This window comes from Elephantulus edwardii, unplaced genomic scaffold (assembly GCF_000299155.1).
Source record: "Elephantulus edwardii isolate Elephantulus edwardi_28Jun2011 unplaced genomic scaffold, EleEdw1.0 scaffold00304, whole genome shotgun sequence".
Lineage (NCBI taxonomy): Eukaryota > Metazoa > Chordata > Mammalia > Macroscelidea > Macroscelididae > Elephantulus > Elephantulus edwardii.
Window position 1 is genome coordinate 811,916 of NW_006400054.1, and position 14,474 is coordinate 826,389.

At 59.5% G+C, this 14,474-nt stretch overlaps 1 protein-coding gene across 1 annotated transcript in view; it reads left to right on the plus strand.

The window, feature by feature from the left end:
* Window positions 1-1,160: 1,160 nt before the first annotated feature.
* Window positions 1,161-14,474, plus strand: part of ULK1 (unc-51 like autophagy activating kinase 1) — a 20,959-nt gene continuing 7,645 nt past the window's right edge. Inside the window, exons 1-19 of the mRNA XM_006900998.1 lie at window positions 1,161-1,277; window positions 1,407-1,499; window positions 1,604-1,645; window positions 8,258-8,290; window positions 8,611-8,647; window positions 9,566-9,739; window positions 9,814-9,887; window positions 9,969-10,070; window positions 10,578-10,636; window positions 10,720-10,802; window positions 11,006-11,056; window positions 11,587-11,675; window positions 11,819-11,963; window positions 12,107-12,167; window positions 12,455-12,544; window positions 12,746-12,871; window positions 13,036-13,184; window positions 13,313-13,399; window positions 13,549-13,802. Coding sequence (XP_006901060.1) covers window positions 1,167-1,277; window positions 1,407-1,499; window positions 1,604-1,645; window positions 8,258-8,290; window positions 8,611-8,647; window positions 9,566-9,739; window positions 9,814-9,887; window positions 9,969-10,070; window positions 10,578-10,636; window positions 10,720-10,802; window positions 11,006-11,056; window positions 11,587-11,675; window positions 11,819-11,963; window positions 12,107-12,167; window positions 12,455-12,544; window positions 12,746-12,871; window positions 13,036-13,184; window positions 13,313-13,399; window positions 13,549-13,802 — 1,860 coding nt within the window. The 5' untranslated portion in view covers window positions 1,161-1,166. The remainder of the gene's footprint in view (window positions 1,278-1,406; window positions 1,500-1,603; window positions 1,646-8,257; window positions 8,291-8,610; window positions 8,648-9,565; window positions 9,740-9,813; window positions 9,888-9,968; window positions 10,071-10,577; window positions 10,637-10,719; window positions 10,803-11,005; window positions 11,057-11,586; window positions 11,676-11,818; window positions 11,964-12,106; window positions 12,168-12,454; window positions 12,545-12,745; window positions 12,872-13,035; window positions 13,185-13,312; window positions 13,400-13,548; window positions 13,803-14,474) is intronic.

Genomic DNA, 14,474 nt, shown 5'->3' on the forward strand with positions numbered 1-14,474 from the left:
GGCTTGAGCATGGCAAGAGATTGGGAGGATGGGGCAAGGCAGGGCAAGGTTAGAACTGTTGTTCACAGGCTGAGTCGTACTTGAGTTGAGGGCGCCTAACAACAATGATAATGATGCATGGGGATTCTGGTGGTGCTGTGCTTAAGCTCGGGGCTGTGAACCGAAAATTGGGGGCGGAACCCTCAGCTCAGCAGAAGGATGAAGTAGTTGCTTCCATGTGAAATGACAGCCTTGGAAACCCTATGGGACAGTTCTACTCTGTTCCATGATCCCTATGAGTCGGAATCGAATATATATAGTAGGGGGTGGGACTCAAGATTTACTTCCCAGGTTTTAGGGGAATCTTTTGATGGAGAATTTGAGTTCATGGTGCATAAGTTGATAAGCATCACCAGTGAAGCAAGCATTTTCCTTCTAAGAGCCTTCTATGCAGGTCAGCCTCATTGTGAACACGTTTCACGTGTTCGTGCTCGAGGGCTTTGTCAGCGCGGCCACAAGGTAAGCTGTCCTGGCTTGCAGACACAGGACGCGTGCGATCCCACAGCAGGAAAAAGCCCGGGAGGGCGGGGAACGTGAGCATTCTCCTGCGCCGGCGCCAGCCCTCCTCGTCGCCACCACATAGGCCACGCCCCCACAACATAGATCCCGCCCCCAAAGGCCCTGCCCCCTTTCAACAAAACGCACGTCGCCTCAGCTTCCCTATCGCAGGCCCCGCCCCCAAGAGACCCCGCCCACCAAAGTTCGCTCTACCTTCCGCCAGGCCCCGCCCCATGGCCCAAGCGCGCAGTGCGGCTGCGCAGGCGCCTGAGGCTCCGAGGCCCCGGCCGCCGCGGCTCTTTTGTTTCCCTGCCAGAGCTGGAGCCGGAGCCGTAAGCGGAGTGTATGCGCACCCGTACTTAAATCCCCCGCACTCGGACCTGCGCTCTGACCCTCACGATCTGCAACCGAAGCCAAAGCGCCTAGCGTTGACCGCCCCCACCCCCTGCCTGCTGACCCCGTCCAGCGCACTCCACCACCCCCGCGGCCCAGCCGGCCTGGGCCTGCCTTCTGCCTCGGCTGCCCCGCTACGAGCCCCCGGGGCCCACGGCCCTGACGATGAGCGCGCTTCCGGCCCTGGCGGACCGCTTGCGCCCCCCACGCGCCGCACCCCTGGCCCGGCTTGTGCCATGGAACCCTGCCACAGCGGCATGGAGACCGTGGGCAAGTTCGAATTCTCCCGAAAGGACTTGATCGGGCACGGGGCATTCGCCGTGGTCTTCAAGGGCCGCCACCGGGAGGTGAGGCCGATCCCGGGGCGAGGGCTGGAGGCAGAGGACCAACGAGGTGGTTGGGGGCAGGGGTAGCACCCCGGGTACTTCTTCCCGTCCACTCCAGCCCCTGGGTGAACTTGGCCCTGTGGTTTTCAGAAGCACGATCTGGAGGTGGCCGTCAAGTGCATCAACAAGAAGAACCTCGCCAAGTCGCAGACTCTGCTGGGGAAGGAGATCAAAATCCTGAAGGTGAGCTTGCCGGCCAGCCGGCGGGGCAGCGGTGGTCAGCCCACGGTGGTGGGCCTCGCTGCCCAAGACCCACCCCTCCTGAGAAACCTGGTCTTCTGCCCTAGGAGCTGAAACATGAAAACATTGTGGCGTTGTACGATTTCCAGGTAAGGCCTGCTGAGTGCGGGGCTGGGGTCTGGACGGGACAAAAGCGGCCATGGGGCCAGGTGGGCTCGCAGGCCGGTGTTGTTTGGGTTAGGTCAGCTCAGCCTTGGGCGGGGATTCCTGTCTGGTGGCTGGTTCTCGGCTTGTTTGCTGTTTTGGGAAGGGGCAGGGCTTCCGGTCCTTGCTGCTCAAGTTGTGAGAGACCCCAATGTAGGTGCTTCTCTGGGGTGTGGTTTCTCTGGGTGGTCCTGGGAGTTTTGTCACCGCCTTTGGCCCATCAGCTGGGAACTGGTGGCTGGACCACAGCTCAGTCGGTTGACAACAACCCAGTGATGGACTTCCAGGGCCGTCTGACCCAGTGGCCGTGACCCTTGTGAGGTTGGCGTCTAGGGGCAGGCCAGGGCAGCCCTGCCAGCTGGCCCACCTGTCTGGGCTCTGTGTTTGTTGACACTGCTCCAGCCCAGGCATTGGCCAGCCTCTCCTGCGTCAGCCGGGGAGGGGGAGGGGCCTCCGGAGGTTCCTGGCTGGCAGCTGGGGCCCAGGCCGCTGGGACTGGGCAGCGGACACTGGCCAGGCCCCCTAAGGCCGGAGTGGCCCCTGGGGGTGGGCGGCTGGCCTCCAGCACTGGCAGCTGGGCTCAGCCACGGCCCCAGCCGGGGACCCTGGGTGGCGAGCTCAGGACCTGGAACCTGAGGTGGCAGATCTGCTGGGCAAAGTGCTGACTAATGGTTTTGAAACCTGTTTACTGAACACGGGACCAGCCCTGGCCTGGGGGAAGTTCTCAGCAAGTGTATATGTTTTGGTGGCCGCCGCCTCTCCTCCTCCTCTGTCCCCTCCCTCTTTCTTGGTCTGCCCCTTTTGAGATATTTGTTGTGACCTCAGAGGCTGTTCCACCAGGAGATGGGGGTGGGGTGGGCAAGACCCATGTTGACAGCAGGTACCAGGAAATGCAGGCACATCCAGGACATGGTGTTCTGTGGGCCCAGGGGGTGTCACTCTCCACTGTCCCCTGCTCTCCCCTCCCCCTTGTTTTCTCTCTGCTCCTTTCCTCCTTTCTCCTTTTCCTCCTCCCCTCTCCTCCTCCCCTTCCTCTGTTCTCGTAAGAGGCTCTGGTGGCACAGTGGCTTCCTTTGGGCTCTAACTGAAAGGTTAGCTGCTTGTGTGGAGAGGGACGTGATGGCCTACTTCTGTGAGGAGAGCCCCCCTCTGGAAAGCTGTGGGGTTATTGCAGTACTGTGTCTTCCCCTCTTGTGGGGTCCACACTGGCCGGCCCATCCGCCGTTGTATCCCAGGGAGCACAGAGCAGAGCCTGTGCTGGCACTCACCTAGCAGATCACAGCAGTGACCTCTCTCCCCAAGGCTCAAGCAGACTGGTGACACCTGCAGCTCTTCTCAGGTGACAGTCCCTGCACCCTCACAAGACAGGCTTGTTGAAGTACACCTCTGCCTGCGCCCGGGGAGGGATGGCCTAGCCTTTCCTCCAGTGCTTGCTCCATCCCAGCTAGGGCATCCACACCTGGTTATGGTCACTGCCCACTTCCTCTTTTGAGAGGAAGTGCTTAGCAATGCCAACCACAGCTTGGCCACCAGCTTAGCCACTAGCGGGCAGGATGCTGGCACCCCTGCACGCCTGAGCCCCATCCACCCATGTCCCTAAGACTTGTCACACAAGGGACCAAAAAGAGAAAGGCAGATAATCTATATCTATAATTTGACTAAAAAGTCCAGAAGACCATGTTGTGAGAACCTGGACCTGTTCTGCTCCTTCTAGGTGTACAGAGCTGTGTATGCACCCCTGCCCCACCCTGGGTCTTTTCAGTTAAAAGCGTGTTGTGAAGAATTTCCATTCCATGAAGAAAAAAAAGACAAAAACAGAATATACATTCCTCACGCAATCCTCTGCCCTCTTGAGTTCTCCTCCCTTGGTGTGTTAGATTTTCACGGGAAATCAACTCAGTAGTGGTGGCTTTGCTACCACCGTACTCCCAGCCCTGGATGTGTGTCCTGGGCCACGGACAGGTCTCAGTGAAGCAGTGTGGTGGAGGGAGGGATTGAACTGGTGGGCAGTGCCCTTTAAGGCTTAGCCTCCTGGTGATCCCTGTCCTCATGGTTCTCATCTGTGGGGTGTTGTCCCAGAATCTGGCCGGGCTGTTAAAGACCTGACCACTCCCACTGCTGATGGACAGGAGGTTGATGCTCCCTGCCAACCAGTGTGGTCATGGTGGACCTTGACCCACTGTGGGTGTCCTTACGTGGTGCCCAGAGGTGGGACCATGGGGAGAAGGGAAAGGGTATGTTTATTTTGCTATTTGCTGCTGTTGCGAAACATCCTCAGCTAAACATAGACCCACCCACCCCACAATTCTTGCATGCAGTTAGCAATGTCAGGTGCATCCTGTGCGCCCCTTCTCACTGTCCTTTCCCAGTTGTTTCACACCCTCGTCTGCTCACCTGCGTGCTGGAGGAGATGGTAGCACACTTGCGTGGTAGGTTGTAACAGCCGGAGAGGACAGGTGTGAAGTGTATATGGCAGTGCGTGCTTTGTAAGAAGCACTGATCATTTTTTAGTGTTGTTACTGATTCGTACTCTATTAAAGGGGCCTTGGTAGCACAGGGGGTTAAGTATTGGGCTAAGTTTTGTTAAGTATTGGTCAGTGGTTCAAGCCCACGAGCTGCTCTGTGGGAAGATGTGACAATCTGCTTCTGTGAAGCTCCCAGCCTCAGAAACCCTATGGGGCAGCTCTGCTCTGTCCAGCACGAGGTTGTGGGGCAGAGCTGAGTCCATGGCGGTGGGTTTTTTTTTTTTCTCAGATAGTAAAGAAGACTTTGTTGATAATGTGTCCCAAATACTTCTCCTTGAGTTATGGTTGTGTTTGTTTGCCCGGAAAGTGGGTGAATTTGGGTGGGAGAGGGTCCCTAGCATTCATCACGCCTGCCCTTCTAGGGGTGCAGAGGGCAGGCTCTAGGCCTTGTCCCGTAGGAGGTCTGGAGCAGCTGGACCTGTCCTCATCCTAGGCGAGTGGCCCTCTCTCTGATCGGGTCTGGGCTGCAGTCCCCACTTAGATGTCCAGGGAGGAGTGTGTGATGTACCTCAGCCCAGCTGACGCTGACCCCTCCTGAGGCCAGCACGCTGTCTGGCCGGTTCTTGGGCTGGGCTGCCTGCATGTGACTCACCGTGGGCCCTGATGACAGACCCAGCAACTGGGAGCTGTGGGCGGAGAGCCCAGACTGGGGGAACCTGGACTGAGGGAGGTGTTCTCGAGGAGACCTACTCAAGCTGGCTCCTGATGCGACCCAGGCTTTGGTGTTAGCTGTTCCCCCAGGCTAGGGGTGGCCATGCTGGACCTAGGTGGTTTTTCCTGACTCCAGACGGTAATCTGCCAGGTCGTGGTCTGGGGTCCTAGAAGACTTCTGTGCGCTCAGCTCTCATAGATAGTAACCTGCAAAGGCTTCCAGGTACTGTCGACTCTTCTAGATCTGGATCCCACACAGGCCTCGGTTCAGGCAGCTCTGTGTTTCTGTCTGTATGGACTTTAGTATGTGAAATGTGAAAAGGACAGCCATGGGGGGCACCGCACACAGTGCTTCTGGCTTTCTCCCTTCGCTGCATGCAAGGCAGATCTCAGCAGTTTCCTAGCAGCACGTGCTGGCTGCGTCCCTGGGCCATGCTGTGGTCACTCATGCTTTCTGATGTTTCCGTCTTATTCTTGCTTGCTCATAGATTATGGCCGAGAATGAAGATTAACTTTTCTGTAGCTGGGAAACCTAAGGTGTGTGTGTGGGGGTGTTAAGGCAGTGATTGCTGACTTCCCTGTCTGGGTATCCTCCTCACCTCTGGTTTTAGATCTCGGAACCATACCATCCCTGCGAGTATTTGAGGGGGCTGCCCCATGGCGAGCAGGAACAGTCTGGACAGTGGACGGCTGAGCAGTGGATAGAGCTGGTGCACACATGTCAGGGCATGTTAGGAGGCATGTGAGGGGCAGGCTGTGTGAGGTCACTGGTGCATATGTATGTGCATAACCTTTCCTTCCATGTTAGAACAGTGGGTGCAGCTGTGCCCATTGGGTGTGTGGGCATGTCTACTACTGCAGGAGGAATCCAGAGACCCGAGGGTTTCCAGGGGTGCCAGACCTCCCTGCTCCCGTCTGCTGATCTCCTGGGCAGGCTGATGCTTGGGACTCTCTGAGGGCGTCACACTTCCACCTCATCGCCTAGTGGCACAGGACCTTCCTGGGGTGGGCTGCCCAGTGTCAGGGTCACCCTTTCCGGTTGGGATGAGGGACTGGAGAGGCAGCAGGACTGGAGCTCCTCAGAGAGCGGGTGGAGTCTTCCTGTTCAGGGTGGGCATATAGTGTCCCTCCTCTCCAGCTGTGACTCCCAGCAAGCCCAGGGGGAAATAACCCTGTGATGGCCCGCCCTTCCTGCTGGCCACAGCCCTCCAGGTTCACCTTGTCCTCCCAGCACCTGCCTGCTTTTGTCTGGAGAGTGGCACCAAAAACTGTTCTCACAAAGGAGCTATCAAAGATCAGGACAAGTGCGGGTGCGTGTGTGCCTGAGTGTGCACTGTCCCAGCAGAGCCCTGCCGTCTCCTGGGGCACGGGAAGGCGTTAATTAGGTCAGGCCACCCCCGCGCACCCGCCCACCTGGCCCTGGCTGGGTTTACCAGCCAGAGCTGATTAGGGTGGGGGAACTAGGCTTGCAGGGTGGGTGTCAGCCTCCCACATGACAGCACCTCCACTGTCTGCCCAGTGAGTTGGAGCTCCCCCTTCCCTGCCTGGCAGGTGCATGTGGAACAGTCTCCTGGGACAGTCCATTCGTGTGACCAGCCTGGTCCATGTAGCCAAGAAACCAAACTTAGCTGCACAGCAGTGAAGAACTGGGACTCAGTGGCCATGGGGTTCAGGGTGGGTGTGGGGTGGGACGCAGAGGAGATGGGCTGGAGGGCCTCTGGATGTGGAGTGGGCGAAGGGTCAGGAGGCAGGGTCTGAGGACTCAGAGGGCCGGGCCTGCCCAAGTTGGGAGATGGCGGTGCACGCAGCCTGACGTCATCATCTGACTCTGGATGGTGGAGTAGGGGCCAGCCCCAGTCGTGGGCTTCTTGTGGAAGCTAGTGGCCTAGTCCCTTAGATCTCACTCACCAGGGGATCCTGACCCCCCCCTCACCACATTACTGAGGAGCCTGTCCACCCCCATAGATCAGTGAGGCCACCTTGAGACAAGAACCCCTGAGGAGTTGGGGAGCTGCTAGGGTACAGCAGAGAGCTGTTGACTCTACCGGCTGCTCTAGCAGTTGGAGGGACAAGGAGCACTTGGCGGTGTTCTGGCCTGAGGGGCTTGGTGTGGCGGGTGGTTCTCCAGAGTAAAGGTGGTGGGGGGACTCTAGCTGGGTGTTCTGACCTGAGGGTCTGGGTGCCGCGGGTAACCCTCCAGGGTAAAGGAAGAGGAAGGCACTTGGGGTGTTCTGGCCTGAGGGACTGGGTGCAACAGGTGGCTCTCCAGGGTAGAGGAGGTGGGGGCACTCGGGTGTCATGGCTTGAGGGGCTTTTGGTATCAGGTGGCTTTCAAGGTAGAGGACAGAGGAGATGGGGTCCAGGCCTAGGGCTGCTCAGGCACACTTGTGATATGGGCAAGGCTCTGCTCTGCGCTTTGACTCTGAGGACCCTCAACCCGTGGTGGCTGCTGCCCCTTGTTGGTGGAAATGGGTGCTAGATGTCTTCCTGTATCTGTCTCAGTCCCCCATTTGTCCAGGTGCTGCCCTTCCCTGGCCCCAGTGATTGAGGCTGAGGCTGGAGGCTGAGGCTGGATCAGGGCTGACTCCTACGTACAGTCAGCTGGCTGTGACTGGGGGTGGGGGATGCTGTGCCCTGTCCCTCCATCACCTGGGTCTCCAGGGTCACCTGTGTCTCCTCCGCCTTCTGGATCTCACTCCTGTTGGGATCTCCCCTTGTGTGGCTCTCCCCCATTCTGTGTGTCCTTACAGGCACTATCTTTGTATCTGCCCTGTGACTTGGGCTCTGCCTGTGTCCACTGTGCCTGGGCCTCTGGAGGGCAGCCTCCCACTCCTTATCTCTACTTGAAGCCAGCCTGCTTGTCCTTGCTGCTTGGGGCCGAGAGGCTGGGGCAGAGCAGAGAGGGCTCCCAGGTGTCTCACCTGGGCCAGGACCAGTAAGGCCCTGCAGGCGATGGCTCACATTCTCTCTTCCTGGCACCAGCTCCTAGGGCTCCGCCGAGGGGTGTTCAGACACATGCTCTGCTAGACCATGGAGCGGGGGGTGTCGGCTCCTGGCCCATGAGAGGCCTTGCACACAGCCCACACTTTGAGGTTCCAGGGTACTCACCTCACAATCTGTTCTGTCCTCCTGGCACACATGTGAGGATCTGACAGATGACATCCTTGAGACCTGGGAGCCCCGTGGCCCAAGCAACGCTGCCTGGAACTTTGGGGATGGGCACTAAATGACCTGTGGGGTGGCCTGTGGTAATCTTGTCCTGCCTGACTGGAGGCTGACACAAGAAGCTATGGGGGACCATGTCCAGGGGAGAACTGCCCTTGGGGACCCTGTGGCCATGTCCCCATGACTGTGCCCCTCACCATCTCCTCTGTCTTCCAGGAAATGGCCAATTCTGTCTACCTGGTCATGGAGGTGAGTCATCTCTGTAAGGCCTAGAGGCTGGTCTTTTCAGGGCCAGAACATGCGAAGGTGGGGTGAGGGTGGGAGAGGAGGCTTCCTGGTCCAGGGCTGGGCTCCAGGCAGTGTGCTTGCCCTCTGCTGGGTCACTGTTGAGGGGCCAGCCCTGGAGGAGGGGCCAGGACTGCAGGTGTGGACGGGGACCGAGTGGTGGATGAGGACTGGAACGGGTGGGGGTCAGATAATAGATGCGGGCCTGGGACTCCAGGTGTGGACGGGGGTGGGGGGAGGCTGGATGGTGTGGGGACACTGCTCATGTATCTGTTCTCTTGCAGTACTGCAATGGTGGGGACCTGGCTGACTACCTACAGAGTGAGTGGATGTAACTGGAGTGGAGCACCTGCTAGGGCTAAGGGACAAGTCCATCACTAGCTGTCCACCCCATCTACCACCCCCAGCCCATCATTGCTAGAGACACAGCTGGGGTATAGATAGGCTTCATGTTGGGACCTGCAACCCAGGGATCGACAGTAAGCGGGACCTGGTGCTTGCAGAGTGTTGATAGGAGATAGTGTTGGTGTGGAATACGGGCTCAGCACAAGGGACCTGCCAAGAGCCCAGGCTGGACCACAGAATTGAGTAGGTGGAGGAGGAGGGCCTGCTGTGGCTGGAGACCGAGGAGCAGGACCTGGAGAGGGCTGAGCAGAGCCAGTGACCAGGCTCAGAGCCTCAGTAGGTGACCTAACACAGACTCTGGGTCCAGGTTTGGGGTCAGCCATGGGGGTCGGGACACAGACACACAAATGCACACTCCCTGCATGTATATGCACTTATACATGTGACGGTTTGAGTGCGTGCACACCCAGGTGAGGCCAGGATGTGTCTGGGGTTAGGGCCTGAACTGCTTGGTCAGAGAAGTTGGTGGGGCTGGTTAGGAGGTGGGGTGTCCAGAGCTCCAGCTCGGACATGTGCTGTGCCCTGGCCGGGGTGGGTGGGACGCTGTGTGTGTTCCCCAAAGGCTTTGGAACTGAGTAGGAAGGCCTGGGTTGAGCAGGAACTGTGGATGCCTGTGCAGCTGGGTGTGGCAGGGACAGCAGGAGGGACACGGTGATGTGAGGTCGAACCAGGAGGCCCGTGCGGGGGTCATGGTGATGCAGGGTGGAATGGGGAGGACTGGGCAGGGGGTTACGGCAATGCAGTGAGGGACCAGATGACCATCAGGGTCACGGACTGCTGAGGGTCTGCACTCAAGGCCCGCCCTGCTCCCTGCTGAGCCAAGTCTCCCCACAGCCATGCGCACGCTCAGCGAGGACACCATCCGGCTCTTCCTGCAGCAGATTGCGGGCGCCATGCAGCTCCTACACAGCAAGGGCATCATCCACCGGGACCTGAAGCCCCAGAACATCCTGCTGTCCAACCCTGGTGGGCGCCGCGCGAACCCCAACAACATCCGCGTCAAGATCGGTGAGCGCCCCTCCTCTGGGAGTGTAGGGGACCCACCCACTCCACAGGCCCTGAGCATGTCTCCCTCCACACAGCTGACTTCGGCTTTGCGAGGTATCTGCAGAGTAACATGATGGCAGCCACGCTCTGCGGCTCCCCGATGTACATGGTGCGTCTGGGCCTGGGGAGGGGCCTGTAATACTCTGTTTGCCGGTCAGGCCACCTCTGAGCCCCTGCCTCCACTCTGCAGGCGCCGGAAGTCATTATGTCCCAGCACTATGACGGGAAGGCCGACCTGTGGAGCATTGGCACCATTGTCTACCAGTGTCTGACGGGGAAGGCGCCTTTCCAGGTATGTGGGCAGCCAGGGCATCTGGTCCCTGCGTAGCATTGTCTGGCAGGTGGCACAGGAGCCCTGGTGTGGGGTTCTAGGCAGTGTAAGGGGTGATGTGTGGGCACAGGTGCTGGGTTCTGGGCAGTTCCTGGGGGCGGGTGGCTTCAAAAGCTGTGAGGCATGCCCAGGTGTGATGCACATGATGGTGACCTTCCTGGAGCCCTTTCTATGGTGTCAAGAAGGAAATTGCCACACAAGGGGCTAGGCTGTGCTGCTGCTTCGGCCTTGGGGCCTGGGTCTTCACAGTGTTCGGAGTCTGCCCTGCTCCCTCACCCCTATTTTGGGCCTTCCTGGGAGAGGCTGAAAACTGGTCTGAGCCCAGTGTAGAGAGAGGGGTGTGTTGTGGAGGGGTGCTGATGGCCATGGAGAGGTGAGGCAGGGCATGGGGAGTCAAGGCAGGACGGGGCTAGGCATGGAGTGGATGCCTCAGCACCCCTACCTGAAAGAGTACTCTCTGCCTCACAGGCCAGCAGCCCCCAGGACCTGCGGCTCTTCTACGAGAAGAACAAGATGTTGATCCCCACGTAAGTGCTCCTGTTTGGGCAGCTCCCTAGAGCTCAACGTCTGGGCCTGCTGCATGCCCATTCACCTCACCTTATTCCCCCAGCATCCCTCGGGAGACCTCAGCTCCCCTGAGGCACCTGCTCCTGGGACTGCTGCAGCGGAACCACAAGGACCGCATGGACTTCGGTGGGTCCCTGCTCCACTGCCCACCTCCTTACCTGGACTCTGCACTCCAGCTGGGGCCATGGGGATGGGGACATAAGACTCCGATCTCAGCCCCCTGGCTCTTGTCCCTGGGGAGATTAGAGTGGGGAGGGAGGCACGCCCCTGGGGAGATTAGGGTGAGAGGCTGGGCCCAGATAACACACCTAACACCCTTCCTCCTGCAGATGAGTTCTTCCATCACCCGTTCCTTGACGCCAGCTCTTCTGTCAAAAAGTGTGAGTCTTGGGGTGCTGGGGCTTCTTTATATTCTCTCTTCAGGCCAGAGAATTTACCTCCCATCCTCACTCCACTGACCCCGGGAAGAGGGCTATACCTCTGCTCAGAGTTTAGTGAACTTCGCTCCTGAGGGCCCTTAAAAGCTCAGTGACTAGGGTAGAAAGGGTAGTGTCTTGGGTAGCTGATGGCTGGCATGATGATGCAGTCCCCAAAAATGCCATCTCAGGGCACAGGGCAAGGCCATGTAGGGGGTAGCTGAGCCTTCTTATTTTCAGGCCCTGGGAGATTCTGTCCCGGCTGGCGCCCCAGCAGAGTGGGGTGGCTGAGCCGCCTTGCTTCTGGGCCCTGGGAGGTTTTGTGTTGGGTGAGGGCCCCGTGCCGCCTTGTCTCCAGGCTCTGGGAAATTCTGTCCCAGATGGGGCCCCAGGGTAGTGGGGTGGCTGAGCCGCCTTGCTTCTGGGCCCTGGGAGGTTCTGTGTCGGGTAGGGGCCCAGCGCGGTGGAGGAAGGTATTGCTGCCGCCCCCACAGCTCCCCCGGTGCCCGTGCCCTCGTACCCCAGCTCCGGTTCCGGCAGCAGCTCTAGCAGCAGCTCCACCTCACACCTGGCCTCCCCGCCGGTGAGTAGCCCAGCCGCTGATGCAGGGGTTGAGGCGGGGGGACATGCAGTGAGCCCTGTGGCAGGGCCTGGTCTTGGGGCGAGGAACCCACAGGGTCTTAGGGCAGGTGGGCCTGTGTGCTCTCACTGCCCTTCCTCATTCAGTCCCTTGGGGAGATTCAGCAGCTGCAGAAGACCCTGACATCCCCGGCCGCTGCCTTCCTGCAAGGCTCCCGAGACTCAGGTGGTAGCAGCAAGGATTCATCTTGTGACACCGATGACTTTGTCATGGTCCCGGCCCAGTTTCCAGGTGTGGGCATGAGCGGGTGGGTGTGGGGACACCGATGGGGTGATGGGAGGGCAGGAAGCATGGGGCCTGGATTGGGCAGTGCAGTCCGTCCTGGTTGGGCCTCCGGAGGTCCTGCTTCTGCCTCACTGTGTCCCCATCATCAGGTGAACTGGGAGCTGAAGTGGCTGGTGCCAAGCCCCCTCTAGACAGCCTGCTGTGCAGCGGGTAAGCCTGTCTCCCACCCAACACGCCCTCACTTTCTGGGAGGTGGGGGCTGCCTCTGACCGTTCTGGATGTCAATCTGGGAAGGACCCCACCTGCCCTACTCGTAGCCCTTGTGTTCCCCACCTCCCAGCCTGGGCTTAGGCCTAGCTCTGCTCTGGAGCGTGGCGAGGGCCTGGGTCCCTGACATGTTGGGGCTGAGCCTTCACCAGTTGTCCCCTCTCCCCCCCCCTCCTCTCCTTGATGCTCCTCTCTTTCAAAAGTAAAAGAAACCCCCCCCCCCCCCCCAGGAGCTCATTGGTGGCCTCCGCTGGCCTGGAGAGTCATGGCCGGACCCCATCACCTTCCCCACCTTACAGTGGCTCCCCTAGCCCCTCAGGGTGAGCAGCCCCTCACCACAAGCAGCATCTGGGAGGGACTGGGGGACAGTGGTGGCAACTGTTCCGGGAGCTGGATTCCCTCAGTGTCACATCTGTGTCAGGGTGGGACAGCACCTCAGGGCCAGTTTGAGCCACCAGCTGGGGTGTCACGGGGGATGTGGCTGCCCAGCACTAGCCCGCATGACCGTTCCTTTCTCACAGGCGGGCCGGCCCCTCTAGCAGCAGGTATGGCGTGTCCGTCCCCATCCCGGTCCCCACACAGGTCCACAACTACCAGCGCATTGAGCAGAATCTGCAGTCTCCTGGCCAGTACACCATGGCACCCCGGTGAGTGTGGCCAAGCCTTGCTTCCCTCCCACCCCAGCCTAGGAAGCAGGATGTGGAGAGGAAGTGAGGGGTGAGGAGGGCAGCCCTATGTCCTGATGGCCAGGCTAAGGTGGCAGGACTGAAGGTTTGTCACATGGCCATTGACTCTGTCCGTCTACCCACAGGTCCACTACCGTCCGCAGGTCGGGCAGCACTAGCCCACTGGGCTTTGCCCGTGCCAGCCCCTCACCCCCATCCCACACTGAGCATGGAGCCGCCCTGGCCAGGAAGTTCTCACTGGGCGGTGCCCGGCCCTACACACCCTCTCCCCAAGGTGAGACAAGGCCCTGAGCACTATGACTGGGAGCTTCCCTCTCCAGCCTGGGGCCAGGGGCTGCGACCAGGCAGAGAAGTGCAGTGCCTTGGCTCTGACCCGCTGACTTTATACTCTTTCATTTGAAGTTGGAACCATCCCTGAGAGGCCTGCCTCCGGTGGGACACCCTCCCCACAAGGAGCTGAGTTGAGGGGCAGCAAGTTCCCGAGGCCAGGTGGGGGTCTGGCTGGGAGTGGAGGGCGGGGCCTGGCCTTACTGTGGCCATCTTGAAGCAGGGAGGGTGAGCTGTGAGGTCCAGGTGACCGAGCCCCTGGTGCTGTGGGGCTTTGTGGAATGGAAGGCAATGCAAACTTTTCCCTCCAGGCTCCTCTGCACCTGAACACTCACCCCGGGTCACTGGGATGGGCTGCCGACTATGCAGCGCCCCCAACCTCTTGGACTTGCATGTTGTGCGCCCGAAGCTGCCCAAGTCCCCCACAGACCTACTGGGGACTGCGTTTGGCACTCGACAGGCCAGCCCCCCGCTGTCAGCCTGCCGGCCTTTGCGTGGCTCACCCAAGTTCTCCGAGTTCCTGCAGCGGAGCCCCTTGCCCCCCATCATGGGGTCCCCAACGAAGGTAAGAGCCAAGTGCCCCAGGACCCCTCCATTCTTGGCCAGGGGAACTTGAGGGGTTGGCAGAGGCTTTCAGGAAGACTTCAGGGCAACCCTGCTCCCAGCTGTCCCTCTTGTTGTCCTGCCCAACCGGGCCTGCTGTGGCTGTCTGCATAGACCACGGGGAGCCTGCTGCAGGCATAACTTCTGGTGGCCCAGAGGCGGCTGACTCCCCAGGACCCACTCTTGCACCCCTTGCTTAAGAGCCTCCCAGCTCTTTGGTTTCTCTGCAGGGATCCCAGAATAGGCCAAGGGTCACTGGACCCCATGACTCGTGGCCCACTGACTGTGCTCCCACCCCTTGTACCTCCTTGGCCTGGGGTGCTTACTCCCCAGCCCCCTCTTAAAGTCTTGTTTTCCAGGAGCCAGTGATGGATGTGAAGACCTATAGATTGATCAGATTACCCACCTCCCCTGCTCTGGATGGGTCTGTAGTCTTGTCCCCAAGAACTTACCAAGATTCTGTCCTGGGGGTCCCCCTAGGATGTGGACTCTAGGGAGCAGGGGTGTGCTAACCTGTCTCATGAAGGACCCCATCTGTTCTTGAAGCAGGCCCTCTTGGTCTTTGACCCCCCTTTTTTTATTTTATTAAACCAAATTATTGGAAAGATCTATTTATTGAGTAGCCCCAGGATCC